General features: G+C 45.5%; 1 protein-coding gene across 1 annotated transcript in view; it reads right to left on the bottom strand.

The window, feature by feature from the left end:
• ZFHX3 (zinc finger homeobox 3) overlaps positions 1-16,762 on the bottom strand; it is a 176,912-nt gene that overhangs the window by 41,953 nt on the left and 118,197 nt on the right. Inside the window, exons 4-5 of the mRNA XM_065416524.1 lie at positions 9,469-9,543; positions 1,748-1,759 (exon numbers count right to left, since the gene is read on the bottom strand). Of these exons, the coding sequence (XP_065272596.1) occupies positions 1,748-1,759; positions 9,469-9,543 (87 nt within the window). The remainder of the gene's footprint in view (positions 1-1,747; positions 1,760-9,468; positions 9,544-16,762) is intronic.

Consider the following 16,762-nt stretch of genomic DNA (forward strand, 5'->3'; position numbering starts at 1 on the left):
TGGCTTAGAGATGAGCCATCAATGCTCTGCAAATAAAGCCTCCGGGGGAGTTTTTGCAAGGCACCAAGGGCATGTAGGCACAAAACTCCCATGGGCTTTCAATGGGAGTTGGGTGCCTCAGTGCCCTTTTGTGCCTTGGAAGTCTGCTCCTGGTCTCTTGAGACTGAAGAGCAATTACACTGAGCTGCACAATCCCCCTATTTGTGCATCCCTCAGTCTGACAGAAGCAGGGATCCAGAACTACTCTAAATATGTCCTCCTGCCTTTGCCTCTCCTTTCCTCTCCCCACCTGATCTCTCCCCTTCCTTTACTCGTGTCACCGAATATCCCAGACAGTAAGTGCTCACCAAAACTACAGATGTTAAAAAAAGGCAGGGGGGAGGGGTGGTAATAGATTTCCGCCAGGATGTGCCTGACCTGTTTTTTTCAATTTCAGTAATTAGAAAGGGAGAGGACCTGTAGGAATTATTCATAAACTGCAGGAGCTGTGCAGTATACATTTATGTTAAACATGTCAAATCCGATTGAAATCACGCCTGCCAGCACCACACTCCATAAACACACTTTTCTGCAACAATTTCCCAGCTCTCAGCAGCCCATTAATACCTCCTTTAATAGCAATCTACCACAGATTCAAATAAGGGATGCTCCATTGCACTAATTGCTCAGGGTTAGGTGAGCATCATGAATTAAAAAAAAAATGATTTTTTTTTTTTTTAAAACCCTTCAGGCTAGTCCTCCAGAAATATTTCATTTCAATCTATATTTTAAGCAGTGATTTAAAAAAACCCAAAAAAACACTGATGTACTGAAGTCCATACAATTGATAACACTAATAAAGTCTTTCATATAGCAGGGTCACTTGAGGTTGAGATGTTCTCTGACATTTTATCAACATTATATATTTCATGTTTAAAAATAATAAAACAAAACAAAATTCTTTAAGTCCTGAACTGGTTTCCCTGGATAGGACTCAGGGCTCTCGGTGGCAACCAATGTGTCTGATATTAAACATTTACATCTACAATTCATTCATATTTTCATGATTTGAAAATACAGTCAGACAACAATTGCGGTTTTTTGCTCATTTGTGATGAATCTGAAGTTAATCATGAAAACATGATATATTCTTTGCGCAGAGGCTGAGATTTGAGAATTGTCCTTCTTTGGCACTAAAATTGGAAGAACTAGAACATAAGACAGACAGGTAGGAAGGAACTTCAGGACCACTCATGCTGCATCTCTTGAATGTGCAGAAGCTATTTAATCCTACTACTTTAATGAAAATGAAAAGCAAACAAGCCCAATCCAGGAACAGGAAACATTAGCAATGTGCTTCTAAACCAATAAATAATTGATTTTAAAAAAGCACAAACATTCTGAACTCCTATGAAAAGCTAGTGATTGTTCAGAGCCATTGGCCATGCTCTGGGGTCTGCCAAGCATACAAAGCATTTGGACTAGTGAGTGCAAAAATGATAGAGCTTTTTTGTGCAATGTAATGAAAACCCATTTGTAATTTCATTGTGGCCCATTTTATGATTTTGCTTTTTGCCAAAACTTCTAGAAATGGCTGGATTCACATCGAAACATGCAAAAATTCTAAATTTTAATTTGAAAACTGATCATTATGCACAAAAGGTGAGTTTTTTTAGCGGGGGGGAGCAGGGCCGGCTCTAGGATTTTTGCCGCCCTAAGCAAAAACAATTTTGGCCGCCCCCCCCCCCCCGTTTTTTAATTACCCCACCCCCGGCCCCGCCTCAACTCCGCCCCTTCCCCAAATCCCCAGCCCTGCCTCCTCCCCCCAGGCTCTCAAGTCTGGGAGGGAGGGAGGGAGGGGGAGCAGCGGCGTGCGAAACGGCCGCTCGGGATCTCCCCCTCCCTCTCAGGTTTGAGAGCCTGGGAGGGAGGGGGAGACTCCGAGTGGCCGCGGCGCGGGCGCCGCTTCTCCCCCTCCCTCCCAGGCTCTCAAGTCTGGGAGGGAGGGAGGGGGAGCAGCGGCGTGCGAAACGGCCGCTCGGGATCTCCCCCTCCCTCCCAGGTTTGAGAGCCTGGGAGGGAGGGGTGACTCCGAGTGGCCGCGGCGCAGGCGCCGCTTCTCCCCCTCCCTCCCAGGCTCTCAAGTCTGGGAGGGAGGGAGGGAGGGAGGGAGGGAGCGGGAGCAGCGGCGCGCGAAACGGCCGCTCGGGATCTCCCCCTCCCTCCCAGGTTTGAGAGCCTGGGAGGGAGGGGGAGACTCCGAGTGGCCGCGGCGCCACTCAAGCCTGGGAGGGAGGGGGAGCAGCAGCGCGCGAAACGGCTGTTTTGCGCGCCGCGGCCGCTCCGGATCTCCCCCTCCCTCCTAGGCAGCAGCAGCGGAGGTGAGCTAGGGCGGCCGGGGCACATTTTTAGGGGCGGCATTCTGGCGCCGGCCATGCCGCCCCTAAAAATGTGCCGCCCCAAGCACCAGCTTGTTTTGCTGGTGCCTAGAGCCGGCCCTGGGGGGGAGAATGTTACTTGAACATAGAACATTTTTATTCAAGAATAATTTGTTCAATTTACGAATTTAAAAAAAAGAAAATTTCACAGACTTGTTTTGAAACTGGAAAATTGTTATAAATTTGCAATGAAACAGGGAAACCTAAAGTGCTGAGTCTTTTCCATTTCATCGCAAATATCTTACAAAAGTTTCATTCTGGCACACCCCCTCCTTTCTCAATCACTGTGGATAACACCACCATACCGTCTGTCACTCAGGCCTGAAACGTCGGCATCATCTCCTCTAGGTCGCATCATCTCCTCTAGGTCTTCACATTTAGGCTGTATCTAAATCTTGCTGATTCTAAGCTACCGCCCCTTCCTATCTATTCATACAGCTACAAAATCTCATCCAAGCGGTCATTATCTCACATCGATGCAACATCCTTCTCTCTGGCCTTGAGAATGCAGTCTTGCTCTGCTCATATCCAGAACACAGCTACGAAGGTCATTTTCCTAGCCCGTTGCTTTGACCATGTCACTCCTCTATTTGCATCCCTCCACTTGCTCCCTCTTCTCTATCGCATCAAACATTAGCTACTTATTTTCAGTTTCAAGGCCCTTCATTACCTGCCCCTACCCAACATATCGTCTCTCACTCGTTATCAAAAGGTGGATGCCTGCCTTGGATCAGATCATGATGTCAGCCTGCCTTGTCCACTTGTTAAATTTTTAAACATGCACCTTCACTCTTTTGCTGCCCCTCATGCTTAGAAGAAGTTCTCTGTAAATATCTGGAAAGCAATGTGCTTATTGTCCTTCAAATCCCTCCTCTATACCCTCCTTTGCCATGATGCCTTGAAAAGAACTTGACAGTGGTTATGCTGCCAGTGTGCTGAAATCACAGCCTATCATGCTGAACAATATTGTCTCAGCAAAAAGAATGAGGAGTGCTTGTGGCACCTTAGAGACTAACAAATTTATTTGGGCATATGGGCTAAAACCCACTTCATCGGATGCATGCAGTGGAAAATACAGTAGGACGATATATATATATATACACACACACACACACACACACACACACACACACACACACACACACACACACAGAGAACATGAAAAAATGGGTGTTGCCATCTCAGCTGCAATGAGGGTAATCAATTAAGGTGGGCTATTATCAGCAGGAGGAAAAAAAACTTTTGTAGTGATAATCTGGATGGCCCATTTCAAACAGTTGACAAGAAGGTGTGAGTAACAGTAGGGGAAAAATTAGCATGGGGAAATAGTTTTTACTTTGTGTAATGACCCATCCACTCCCAGTCTTTATTCAAGCCTAATTTAATGGTGTCCAGTTTTAAAATTAATTCCAGTTCTGCAGTTTCTCATTGGAGTCTGTTTTTTAAGTTTTTTTCTTGGAGAACTGAGACTTTTAGGTCTGTAGGGAGGTTGAAGCGTTCTCCGACTGGTTTTTGAATGTTATAATTCTTGATGTCTGATTTGTGTCCATTTATTCTTTTGCGTAGAGACTGTCCGGTTTGGCCAATGTACATGGCAGAGGGGCATTGCTGGCACATGATGGCATATATCACATTGGTAGATGTGCAGGTGAACGAGCCTCTGATGGCGTGGCTGATGTGATTAGGTCCTATGATGGTGTCCCTTGAATAGATATGTGGACCTTTTCAGGATGGCGATCTTCCAGAAAACACCATCCTGGCCACTATGGACGTAGAAGCCCTCTACACCAACATTCCACACAAAGATGGACTACAAGCCATCAGAAACAGTATCCCCGATAATGTCACGGCAAACCTGGTGGCTGAACTTTGTGACTTTGTCCTCACCCACAACTATTTCACATTTGGGGACAATGTATACCTTCAAGTCAGCAGCACTGCTATGGGTACCCACATGGCCCCACAGTATGCCAACATTTTTATGGCTGACTTAGTACAACGCTTCCTCAGCCTCTTGTCCCCTAATGCCCCTACTCTACTTACGCTACATTGAGGACATCATCATCTGGACCCACGGAAAAGAAGCCCTTGAGGAATTCCATCATGATTTCAACAATTTCCATCCCATCATCAACCTCAGCCTGGACCAGTCCACACAAGAGATCCACTTCCTGGACACTACAGTGCTAATAAGCGATGGTCACATAAACACAACCCTATACCGGAAACCTACGGACCGCTATACTTACCTACCTGCCTCCAGCTTTCATCCAGACCACATCACAGGATCCATTGTCTACAGCCAAGCTCTAAGATACAACCGCATTTGCTCCAATCCCTCAGACAGAGACAAACACCTACAAGATCTCTATCAAGCGTTGTTAAAACGACAATACCCACCTGCTGAAGTGAAGAAACAGATTGACAGAGCCAGAAGGATACCCAGAAGTCACCTACTCCAGGACAGGCCCAACAAAGAAAGTAACAGAACGCCACTAGCCGTCACCTTCAGCCCCCAACTAAAACCTCTCCAGCACATCATCAAGGATCTACAACCTATCCTGAAGGACGACCCCTCACTCTCACAGATCTTGGGAGACAGGCCAGTCCTCGCTTACAGACAGCCCCCCCAACCTGAAGCAAATACTCACCAGCAACCACACACCACACACCAAAGACACCAACCCAGGAACCTATCATTGCAACAAAGCCTGTTGCCAACTCTGTCCACATATCTATTCAAGGGACACCATCATAGGACCTAATCACATCAGCCACGCCATCAGAGGCTCGTTCACCTGCACATCTACCAATGTGATATATGCCATCATGTGCCAGCAATGCCCCTCTGCCATGTACATTGGCCAAACCGGACAGTCTCTACGCAAAAGAATAAATGGACACAAATCAGACATCAAGAATTATAACATTCAAAAACCAGTCGGAGAACGCTTCAACCTCCCTACAGACCTAAAAGTCTCAGTTCTCCAAGAAAAAAACTTAAAAAACAGACTCCAATGAGAAACTGCAGAACTGGAATTAATTTTAAAACTGGACACCATTAAATTAGGCTTGAATAAAGACTGGGAGTGGATGGGTCATTACACAAAGTAAAAACTATTTCCCCATGCTAATTTTTCCCCTACTGTTACTCACACCTTCTTGTCAACTGTTTGAAATGGGCCATCCAGATTATCACTACAAAAGTTTTTTTTCCTCCTGCTGATAATAGCCCACCTTAATTGATTACCCTCGTTACAGCTGAGATGGCAACACCCATTTTTTCAGGTTCTCTGTGTATGTATGTATATTATATATATCTATCGTCCTACTGTATTTTCCACTGCATGCATCTGATGAAGTGGGTTCTAGCCCACGAAAGCTTATGCCCAAATAAATTTGTTAGTCTCTAAGGTGCCACAAGGACTCCTCATTGTTTTTGCTGGTACAGACTAACACGGCTACCCTCGGATTATTGTCTCATTGTTTCCTTGTATTCCCCCATCCATCTGCATCTATCTGTTGTCTCCTGTCTTATACTGAGACTGTAAGCTCACTGGAGCAGGGACTGTTTGTACAGTGGCTAGCTCAGTGGGTGCTGTGCATAACTACAGCTCCTAGGTGCTACCGTATTACAAATAAACAAACAACAACATCAGGAACAGAAGCAGAGTCTCTTGACTTTCAGTCCAAAGCCCTGTTCACGTGAGTGCTTGAACCTGCATTTCCTCCTTGCCCTGATCTTCCATTGTCTTTAAGGGGATTCTGGAAGCAGAATGGACTCAATTGTAAAATTATAATTGCTCTGTACACCTACAGAGACAAGGTGGGCGAGGCAATATCTTTTACTGGACCAACTTCTGTTGGTGAGAGGAACAAGCTTTCGAGCCACACAGAGCTCACTCACCTTGTCCCGCTAATATCCTGGGACAACATGGCTACAATCACATTGCTACACTGCTCCAGTAAGAAAAGGTTTCGGTGTTTCTCTGGTTTGAAATAATGTGAGGGATTTTTATTACATGTCAGAAATTAGGGCCCCAGTTCAACAAAGCACTTAAGCATGTGCTTAAATCCCACTAAACTCAGTGTCCCTGACATTGCTACAGTCTCTGGCCAGGGCAAGCCCAGTGCACCATTGACTTCCTGGGGCTCTGTGGAAGCGCAGGGACCTGCCTATGTGGAGTCAGTTATAGCAGTGAGGCCTAACACAGTATAGTTTATTTCCCTTTAGAGAATTTTTACACTAAGCAAAGCTTTGAGGTGCTATAAATTGGTTTTAGTATTTCTTGTTTACATGGCACTTACACCAAAGATGGGCTAGGAATTTCACAGGAAAATGATCATACAAGGAGCCTGCCTTAAAAATCCAAGTCCAACATTTAGATTTTGTGGGTGAAAAAAAAGTTTTACAAAACTAAGAAATTATGTGAAAAAATTAAAACATATAACTGAAAACAATCTGAAAATTTAAACTTTCTCCTGCAGTGCTACTAATACCAATGGGCCAGCACTGTGAGATAATTTGGAATACATTAACATTTACAAATAGTTCAAATAGTCCTTTCAATGTGCTCCCCTTGCATTTGTTGACACTGAATTTCATTCATCTTCAATCTTGCTGCCCATTCACCCAGGTTGATGATGATGAATTATTTGTATTGTGGTCGTGTTTGGGGGCTCCAACCAGCGGGCAGGGTCCCCTTGTACTACTCTCTGTACAAATACTTAGCAAAAGGGTGGTCCCTGCCCCACAGAGCTTACAGTTTAAGTAGGTCTCTTCTGAAGTTCCTCACAGTCTTCTCTAGCCTACCTAACTTTCTGTCACCAGCACGTTTGCCACCTGACCCTTGGCCCCATTCTCCTGTTATCAATAAATCAGACAACACTGTCTTATTATGGAACTTGGGAGCACTCCACTGTTAACCTTTTGCCATGGTGAAAACTAAACGTTTATTTCTTCTTTTTGTTGTATCTTAGTCAGTTTCTAATCCATGCCAGACTTTTACCTCTCTCCCTGGAGATATGCAGCCTCGCGGGAGGAGCTTTGGAAAAGGATTGTCATCAGTTGGGTCTCCTTCCTCAGCTTGAACAAAATGGTGCATGGAGACGAAGGAGGAGGACTGCGTAGAACGGATTGACAAACATTTCTGCATGCTCGTTGAGGCTTGTCTAGACTTGGAAAATGAGTCGTAACGTGTTAAAACAAAACCTATTTTCCCAGTCTTGACGTGCTCTTTGAAAGTGAAAGAATCAAAACTCTTCCTGGAGATGAAAGCAGAGATTGTAATGCCCAACCCCGGTAAGGCTGTATGCACTGCAGAGACCTGCGGCCTTCAGCTGTGGTTCATTGAGAAGCAGCTGTAATCAGGGTGGGAACTATACTGGAGATGGCAGCCTGCAGAAGAGCTATGTGCTCTCTCTCTGTGCTGGCCACGAAAGACAGAGTCAATGGGGCCAAAGATCTGTGTTTCTGTCTAGCTACCTTGCGGAAGGGGAACATTTTAGATAGGCAGCATAAACAACCCTAAGGGGGAATTGCTGAGTTCCTCTCTCTTTGCCAGGAAAGAGTGCCAGAACTCCTCAGACTTGGATGCTGGGAAATGAGAATCCCTCTTAATTCCCCTACCTGCAAGTAAACAGAACTGGTCAGCACAACCATGCTGCCAAGGGGAACTGCTACCTGCCTGCTAAAAGGACAAACCTGAAATTGTTTTCTCCCTCAAGGCAAAAAGGATTTAAAAAAAAAAATGTTTCTTTAGTGGGTCAGTGACCCTATTCCCGAGAGTGGCAGTGACCCTCAAACCGCTTATTTCTCCATTTCTAATGAGCAGGGATTTTCCAAAGAGAGACATTTTTCACTTCTCACAAGCAAAAACATGGTGCATTTTCAATTGCGTTGTCAAAATTTTGTACAACTCTAGCAAAAAGTAAAAAAGGAGTAAGTCTAGATAATACCTTGTCCTGCCATGAGTGCCGGGGACTGGACTAGATGATCTCTTGAGGTCCCTTCCAGTCCTACGATTCTGTGATTCTATGGAATAGCCAGATTGCAGGCTCTTCGGGGCAAGGGGAGTCTCACAGTTATGTCTGCACAGTGCACGTCTACACTGCGATAAAGATCCACAACACAGCTGCGGCTGGCCCGAGTCAGCTGACGGGCTCACAGGGCTCAGGCGGTGGGGCTATAAAACTGCAGTGTAGATGTTGGGCTCAGGCTGCAGCCCGAGCTCTGGGACCCCATGCGGGGGGAGAGGCTCAGAGCCTGGACTCCAGCCTGAGCCTGAACATCTGCTCTACAATTTTATAGCCCCACAGCCCGAGCCCTGTGAGCCCGTCAGCTGACTCGGGCCAGCCGCGGGGCTTTTACTGCAGTGTAGACGTGCCCGGGTGACACTGCAATACAAATAGCAAATGGTGAGAAAACAAACTAACCTTCTATCAGTCTTACTAACAAAGTGTTAGTAATAGGAGAGCTGTGAGCATGACTTTTCATGCCATCTGGATGGTGTCACCTGAATAGACCTTTTAAGCAAAGCAACAGTTTGTTTTGCCTGTAACTTTCTGCTTCCCCGCCCCCCATGTCTTTCCTGCTAATTTGCAGAATGACCACATAACTCAGGACTTGTCATTTTCGTGACCTCCTTTCCCATCATGCCATGTCTCTAGAAAACACTTTGGGATAGGGATTCTCTCATAACTGTTTGTAAAGCCTAGCACACTTTTGGGCACTGAATTAGTAACTTCAGGCAGGAGGAGGAGGCTGGAAAGGGACACATTTTCAATAAAAAACATGAACTAACGAGGAAGGATAATAGATGGAAGTTGAAATATCTGTTAGAAAATTTTATGGAGTTTGTAAGTCCCTCTTCCAATAAAATCAAACGGAAGAAATATGAAGGCCCAGATTTACAGAGCTGAACAAGGCATCAACTGAAGTGCCCTTACAAGCCACGCTGACCGTCTATCTATCCTCAAGGCTGGCTGGACTTGGGGTAGAAATGGAAGCAAAACCCACCTGTCCATTTGTTCTGGTCCTTGTCATTGCCACTCTCTTGCTCTTTAGTAGGCTCTTCTGGATCAGCCGGTGTCTCATTCAGCCCTTCCACATCTTCAACCGACTCTTCTAAAATGTAAGAAGCAAAGGGGGAAAAAATAAAAGCAGAAGTAGAGAAAGGAGTGAGTCTCTTGCTCATCAAAGAGTTCACTCAGCAGCAGCTAATTTTGTGGTGTATGTATAAAACCTGGCTTCCAGTGGTTCTGATTCCCCTCTCCCAGGACTGCTTTGTGATCGGAACTGCCCAAAGGAGCTGGCTAAACTGACAGATGATGGGTTGAGTTCCTTCACATTCATGAACTGGGATTGCTTGGTTATTTTCTGTGGTGTCTGGGGGTCCTCAGAACCTACAGTGCTAGTAGTTTCTTGCATGGTCAGTTCAAGCTACTCTGCTGAGGACCAATCTCAGATCGATTTCCACCTCCCCACATTTCAGACTGCAAGCACCGAACTGTTTGGGACATTTCAAGAAACAAACACACTTAGTCTCAAGGCTAATGTAATTTCAATAGAGCTCAAACCAAGACCAGTGAAATTCTAGAAACAGGAAAAGGAGTGCTGTCGTCACTGCTTCACTTTCCAGGGATGTCCTGTTTTCCTTAACTGGGAAGATTCTTTGTCTGGCAGACAGGACTGTGTACCCATGACACACCGGGCAGAATTTACTTGGAAGTTTCAACATTTCCAGTCCTGGATGTGGCTGGAACTTTTCTGCCAACATATCCCACAAGATCCCCTACGGTGGGAACTACCCACACTTACCCAATACTAATCACCACAGAGAGAAACAGATAAGGACGATTTCCAGGAACAGTCACTTCTCTAGGCAACAGGCTGCAGCACTTCACAAGGTGAAAAGAAACCTGCTGCCTGAGTGAAGGAGAAATTTAAGAAAAACAAGTGTCCCTGGGGAAACGTACCATTTGGGGAAGTGAACTGAGGACGCTGCCCCTCCTATGCAGTTCACAACCACTGACAAAATCCCAGCAGGTCATTTACTAGCCAACAATGACCTCCAAGTCTAAAGAGAATTCCTTTTAAGTTGTACAACCCTCTCCTCTCCACGCACATATAAGCCGAGAAGAGGAAATTCCTGAAACAAACTGGAGGATATGGAAATACATGCACCATCTTTTCTAGGTCCAGCCATGCTTGGCCATCTTGCTTTTATTTATTCAGACTTTCAACAAGATTGTCCAACAACTGGATCATAAAGTTAGTCTTGAAATGGTGAAATATTTCTTAAAGCAACACAGTTCAATTAGTTTCTAGCCAAGCTCCCTTGTTCTCTACAAACATACTTACCTGCTCTTTAAATACACATACACAGTCCATCAGATACTATGGTGATGGGAGCCATAAAAGCAGGTATTAATCCATCAAGAGAACTCTAAGCACTGACAGGCCCACGTTGAATATGGAAGAACTGGCACTTCAGACATGCACAACTTTATCAGAAACTGTCCCCAGCTCACAGAACCCAAACAAGCTAGTGAGAAATGGCAACCTTTCCAAGGGCTTTAGCAAAGAGGAACAGACTCACTAAGGCTTTGTCTACACTACACATCTTTTAGTAACACGGCCGTGTCAACACAACCCTGTCTCTAAAAGTCAGGCAGTGTAGCTACTGTTTGTTGGCATTTTTGCTGACAAAATACTTCCACCCCCACGGAGCGGCGTTCACATTGTTGACAGGCAAGTGCTCCTGCTGACAATGCGCTGTTTATACTGACACTTGCCGTGGCAAAACTTGTGTCTTTTTGGGGGGGGGGGGGAGCAGAAGAGGGGGGGTTGCACCGCTGAGTGACAAACACGAACAATTAGTTTGCAGCAAGCTGGAGTGTGAAGCTTGCTGCAGACTAGCTGTCTGTATGGACCCTACTGATGCACATTAGCAGTTCATTAATGTGCTATGATCTAGTCCTCTTTGACCCAGCAGGGTTCACAAGAACACTTGGCCTGTGGCAGGCTAAGCAGGGCAGATTCACTTCCTTGTTTGTGGTGAACTAAATGTTCATGTAGACAAGCTTTACCACCAATAGAAAAGGGAATAATCTGTGACACTGGATTGAGAGGATGACAAGCGAATATGCTTTTTTTTGCATTTCTAACAATTTATTTTTTCCAGGCAATCAAAAAAGAGAGTGAATGTTGGCAGGACTATTAGGTTCATTAAGGAGGAATTCTACCATCTCATGGATGAGTTCACAGCACCACCTCTGGTAAAAGGTGGGTCAGTCACTAGGGCCTGAGGATCACTCACCCTGTAAACTGAAGGTTACCACCAGGGAAACGAGCCACCGTCCATGCAACATAAGCTTACAGGAATGGAATGGCTCACGTGCAGCTTTCACCAGCTCTATCAGGAGTACATTAGTAGCCACTGGCAAAGGGGGCTTTTTAACAAGGGGTTTCAAAATTGACTGACAAGGGGCTGCAAGTATCGGGGTTGACTTTGGCCTGACTGCCCCACACTGTGAACTTTCTCCACTTGGCGCTCTAGGTGCCGCTGGTCGAACACAAGCCATTTGCTTGAAGGTACAATTTTCAAAAACTTCTATATGACTTGGCCCAAGTTCTATCGACTTTCAATGGAGACCCAGGCTCGTGACTATGGTGCTTTTGAAAACAGGACTGAGGTGCTTTTGAAAACGCTACCTCCGAGGCCTATGGATAGAATGGGTAGCACATGATGTCTAACAGGGGGCGTGGCTCATAATCTACCCCACTACCACTGCTCTGCAGGTCAAAATTCTTTAGAGCTGCGAGAGTTGCAGGGGTCTTGTTCTGGGAAGCTCAGACTCCCAGTGTGAGATGTCTGATGGATGGTATCCTTCGACAAAGACATTTTTCAGTGATATGCAGAAAATTACAATACTACAAATTATTGATGCAGAAACTGTCTCCTTGTGGGCTGAGCAGCAGGGAGTTTGCTGGAGGGAAGAACTGTGGAATCAGCATTTGGATTCATAGTTGGGAACTGAAATTCCATAATTCCCCTCACTTCAGGGAAAAACTGTTACTGCCTAAGAGAAGCTGTAAGCCAAAGTGTGGAGAAGGTTTCTGTTTAACTGGGGAAGCAGGGATAAAAAGCAGGAGTTAAAAAGTTAACTGATTTTATGGTCTTTGTTAAAAAATATTTGAATATCAAGTCTTTGCTTTTTGGGTGTCCCAAATTAACATTCACCCATAGTGACTGGTTCCAAGACACTCCAGTGATGCACAGACTAGAATTGCTTAACTAGACAGACAAGGAAGTAGCCTATGATCCTCCTGGTAAAATAAAATGTGCACTTCCTCTCAGCTCCTCAAAGCACTTTAACAAGGTGGGCAAAGCATCCCCAGCCCCATTTCACAGAACAGAAAACTGAGGCACAGATGAGGTTGGTGACTTACTCAAGGTTAAATAGGGGGGCCAGTGATAGCCAGAAATATAAACCTCGGTCTCCCAACTCTAACTCCTCTGCTCCAGCCAACAGACAAAAACACATTTCCCTTATTTCTGAAAGGGGAAAGAGAAATGTACTAAAAAACTAAAGCCTTCCTCAGCTACAATGAAGCTGCAACATCCTCCCTAGCTAACAAAGATAAGCCTGATGTGCTAGAGCCTTCATGCAATTCCACCTGAGACCTAGAGGTGTCACCGTCTGCATGGAGAGGAAGAAGGGGTAGCCGGCCGCTGGATTCAGACACTGTCTGGGCTGCCTAACCTGAGCATGTGGAAATAATATACGTCTTCAAGTGAACTGTCTGGTTCTGGGGAAATAAAATAGGACATTCATAAGCAGTTACACCATCTGTCTTTATACCATCATCATCAACAACAAGGGGGAAAAAAGAGCTCTTTAAATGGATGAAAGCCCAGGCTGACAGTAACCGGGAAAATGTGAGCTGTGAATACCAATAAAGGTAGAAAAATGATTAAAAAACAAGGATACAAACTGCAAATTCCTCTTCCCTGCTCAGCGCCCAGCCCCACTGACGTGAAGGCAGTTTGTTTTATTGGTCAGCTACTTAAAAAGAAAGCTACCAGACAGTAACGTGTAGTAGGAATTCACCAAGCCCCTGTCACTGGAAAGCTTGCTTTTCTGAGAACCAAATCACGTCCGCTTCCTTCTGCCTCATCCAGAGCTTTCTGATCCAGGAATGGGATGAGGCTGCAGAACTGATTTTCCTACTCACAGAAAAGAATTTTTGTGAAGTTTGGTTGCTTTTAAATAGGAGAGGTGGAGGATAAAATACTGAGGGATATATTCTTCCATTTGCTCGCACAAGCCTCTCCTGGACCCCGGTGGCTCATTTGGTCTCCTGCACAGACTGGGGCAGCCCTGACCACTGTCTTAACCTGGCTCCCCTGTTGGAATGACCCCTATGGACCAAAGCAGGGGTGCAGAATCACTGGAGCATAAGAATGTTATGCTCCAGTTCATAAGAATGTTCCTGTCTTGTCTCCTCCCATCCATGACACAGCCCCTCCCCTCCTTCATCCCACCCTGGAATGCTCCGTGCATGGGGAAGTTCCAGCAATGGTGGAGCTGAGATCTACCACTAGTAGTATAGCCCAGGGGTAAAGGTTCACAGCTCCCCACAGCCCCTTTCCATCTGGTATTTGTAAAGGTGTAGATACCAGATCTACATGTTGGATAGTTATCATAGGCTTCAGGGTATACGCTGATCATTTGGACAGTCAGGAAGGAGCTTCCCTCGTTTTCCCATGCAGCACTTCGTAACTAGCTGCTAGATGTACTACTGTTGGGTTTTTCACCTTCTTCTGGAGCAGGCGGACCGCAGGCCAAATCCAGACCACCAGACACTTTTGAATGGACCCCAAAATCCTTTTATTTACTTATTATTGTTATATTTTATTATCTTCTCTGGAGTCTGGATCTTGACTATATCTTGACCACAAAATTTGGACCTTGACAAAAAAATAATTGACTACCTCTGTCTGAAATATCAGGAATTGTCCACTAGCAGAGTTAAGATATTAGACCAGAGTTAAGACCAATGATTTGATCCAGTTTTTAATGGCAAGGTGGCTCCTTTCAACATAGAAAAGAGCAAAGTAAAAAAGAAACAGGGTCTTTCCTCCTTCCCAAGCACCTATTTCAAAATTCTCTCTCTGATGAGGTCTCTGCATCTGGTGTGCCCAAGTGACTGTTTCAACATAGCTGTTCTCTGAGATGGAAGGGAAACGCCTGTAAACATTTGAGTCAGGGCTTCTTTCCTCTTGCATTTCATGGGGCATATCACTGAAGGGACAAGGCCTTGTTGATGGGGAGTCGGCTGCTCTTAAGAATGGCCATGCTGGGTCAGACCAAAGGTCCATCTAGCCCAGTATCCTGTCTTCCGACAGTGGCCAATGCCAGGTGCCCCAGAGGGAGTGAACAGAACAGGTAATCATCAAGTGATCCATCCCCTGTCGTCCACTCCCAGCTTCTTCCCTTACCCCTTTTCTCTTGAACTCTCAAGAGTAGTAACACTGAAGGGTTTCTGATGTGTAGTTTCCTTTCATTAGAATTGGCTAGAATATCCTCATGTAAGTTTGTACTCATGCTATAGTCACACTTCAATGGCAAGACAGAGCTGACCCTTCTGCTGAGCTCAGCCGGACAACGGGAGAGCCCTGCAGCTGAGGGGAATGCTCACCCTCCTCTAGGGCAAGCGTGTCCAGTGCCAAACCCCTAAAGACAGCCTGATCCTCTGATTAGTTAGGGGCAAAAGCCCCTGTAAAAACAACGAAGGCGCTTGTGTTACCTTATACTATAGCAAGTACTCGCCATACTTGGTGCCCATTCCCATCCACTGCTTTCACTTGTTCACGACTTTCTGATGCACCTAAAGTTGGAGCAAAATCTCACTGGTCACTTTGTGCCTGAAGCACCCCCCTAAAGTTTTCCACTTGAAAAAACTACAACAAACCTTGTCCCCTTTTCCCCCAGGCTTATAACTCAAAGCCAGCTTGACTTTGGGCCTTCAGTCATGGCCATGCAGATCCCCGAGAGAAGATTGCGTCTTTGCTGAGTGTCTGAAGAGTCAGTAACATTCTAAGCTGGAGACATCTGCTCAGCTTGTTAGTCTAATTAAGTCCCATCATCTTTGTGACCAGGGTGCATGCACCCTAAGCAGGAGACACAGGGGATGCTGTGCTGCGTGAGGAAGTTCACCTGCAGCACTGCGTTCGGGAACCTCTGCACCCTCCGCATGTCTGAGAGAAGCTCTATGTTGGTCCTCTCATTTACAGGAGCAGAGCAGGGTGTGCTGAATCCAGGATGACAGAGCCACCCCAGCGAGTGCTGTTTAATCTGCAGTCTGGAGCCTTAACAAATAGCATTGAGGGGCTATAGCTGCTACTCCTGTGCATTAGCTGGAGTAGAGGGCATGGGGAGGATATGGCTGTGCTGTGGCTCCAGGCTGAGAAGTGGATTTCCCCAAGCCCTGTACATGTCAGGGTTTACGAAAGTTAAGTGAATTTCACCCTTCCTAGGCAGAGGAACTGGGCAGACTCAGGGGCTGCTGCTAAGCAATTTGCATGAGAGAGATTGAGTCTCAGTGAAACACAAACAATAAAATCCTTCCATGAGCCCCACTGCCTTAACACGATCCCATGAGCCCCACTGCCTTAACACGATCCATGGGTGCTATATAAATAAATATACTTAGAACAATTTTATAAATCCCTGAGAATGGGCTTATACCAAGAGTACCGTCAGGAGCTGTAATTACAGAGCGGCAGGAACGCTAGGAAATCTGCTCTTCAGAATTTTGAAATCCACCCCAGTGCAAATTCCCAGGATGTGTCTTTTCTTCCTTAATGAATAAATCATTTTAGACAACGGCATTTCCTTTTAATTTGAAATTAAACTATTCACTAAAGAGAAGGAGCAGAGGAAAAGCAGTTTGGAAAATTTAAGTATCTTCTGACCTCAGCAGAATTCAGAAAATCCCTGAGCCTAAGTAAGTAGTGAGAATGTGCCTCTGTCCCCAAACATCACAGAACAAAATGTATCACTTCTGCCCCTTCCAAAACCCAGACAACAAAGCTTAAAATCAGTGCAGAGAGAAGTCATCAAATCCCTACTGGAAGTGTGCCAGGCTGAACAATCTGAGTCTCCTCAGCTCTCTCTTCCTTTCAGCCTTATTTTCCTTAACAAATGGACATCTCTGATGCAAAAGGATGAGGGGTATTTCTTTGGGGGGCATGGGGAGAAGGAACTGAAATAGAGTGTGTTTGCCTCCCCTCCCTCCGGCAGGCTCAAGAGCTGAGAAACATTAGCTGTCATGAACC

Source organism: Emys orbicularis, chromosome 14 (assembly GCF_028017835.1).
Source record: "Emys orbicularis isolate rEmyOrb1 chromosome 14, rEmyOrb1.hap1, whole genome shotgun sequence".
NCBI classification, from domain to species: Eukaryota; Metazoa; Chordata; order Testudines; family Emydidae; genus Emys; species Emys orbicularis.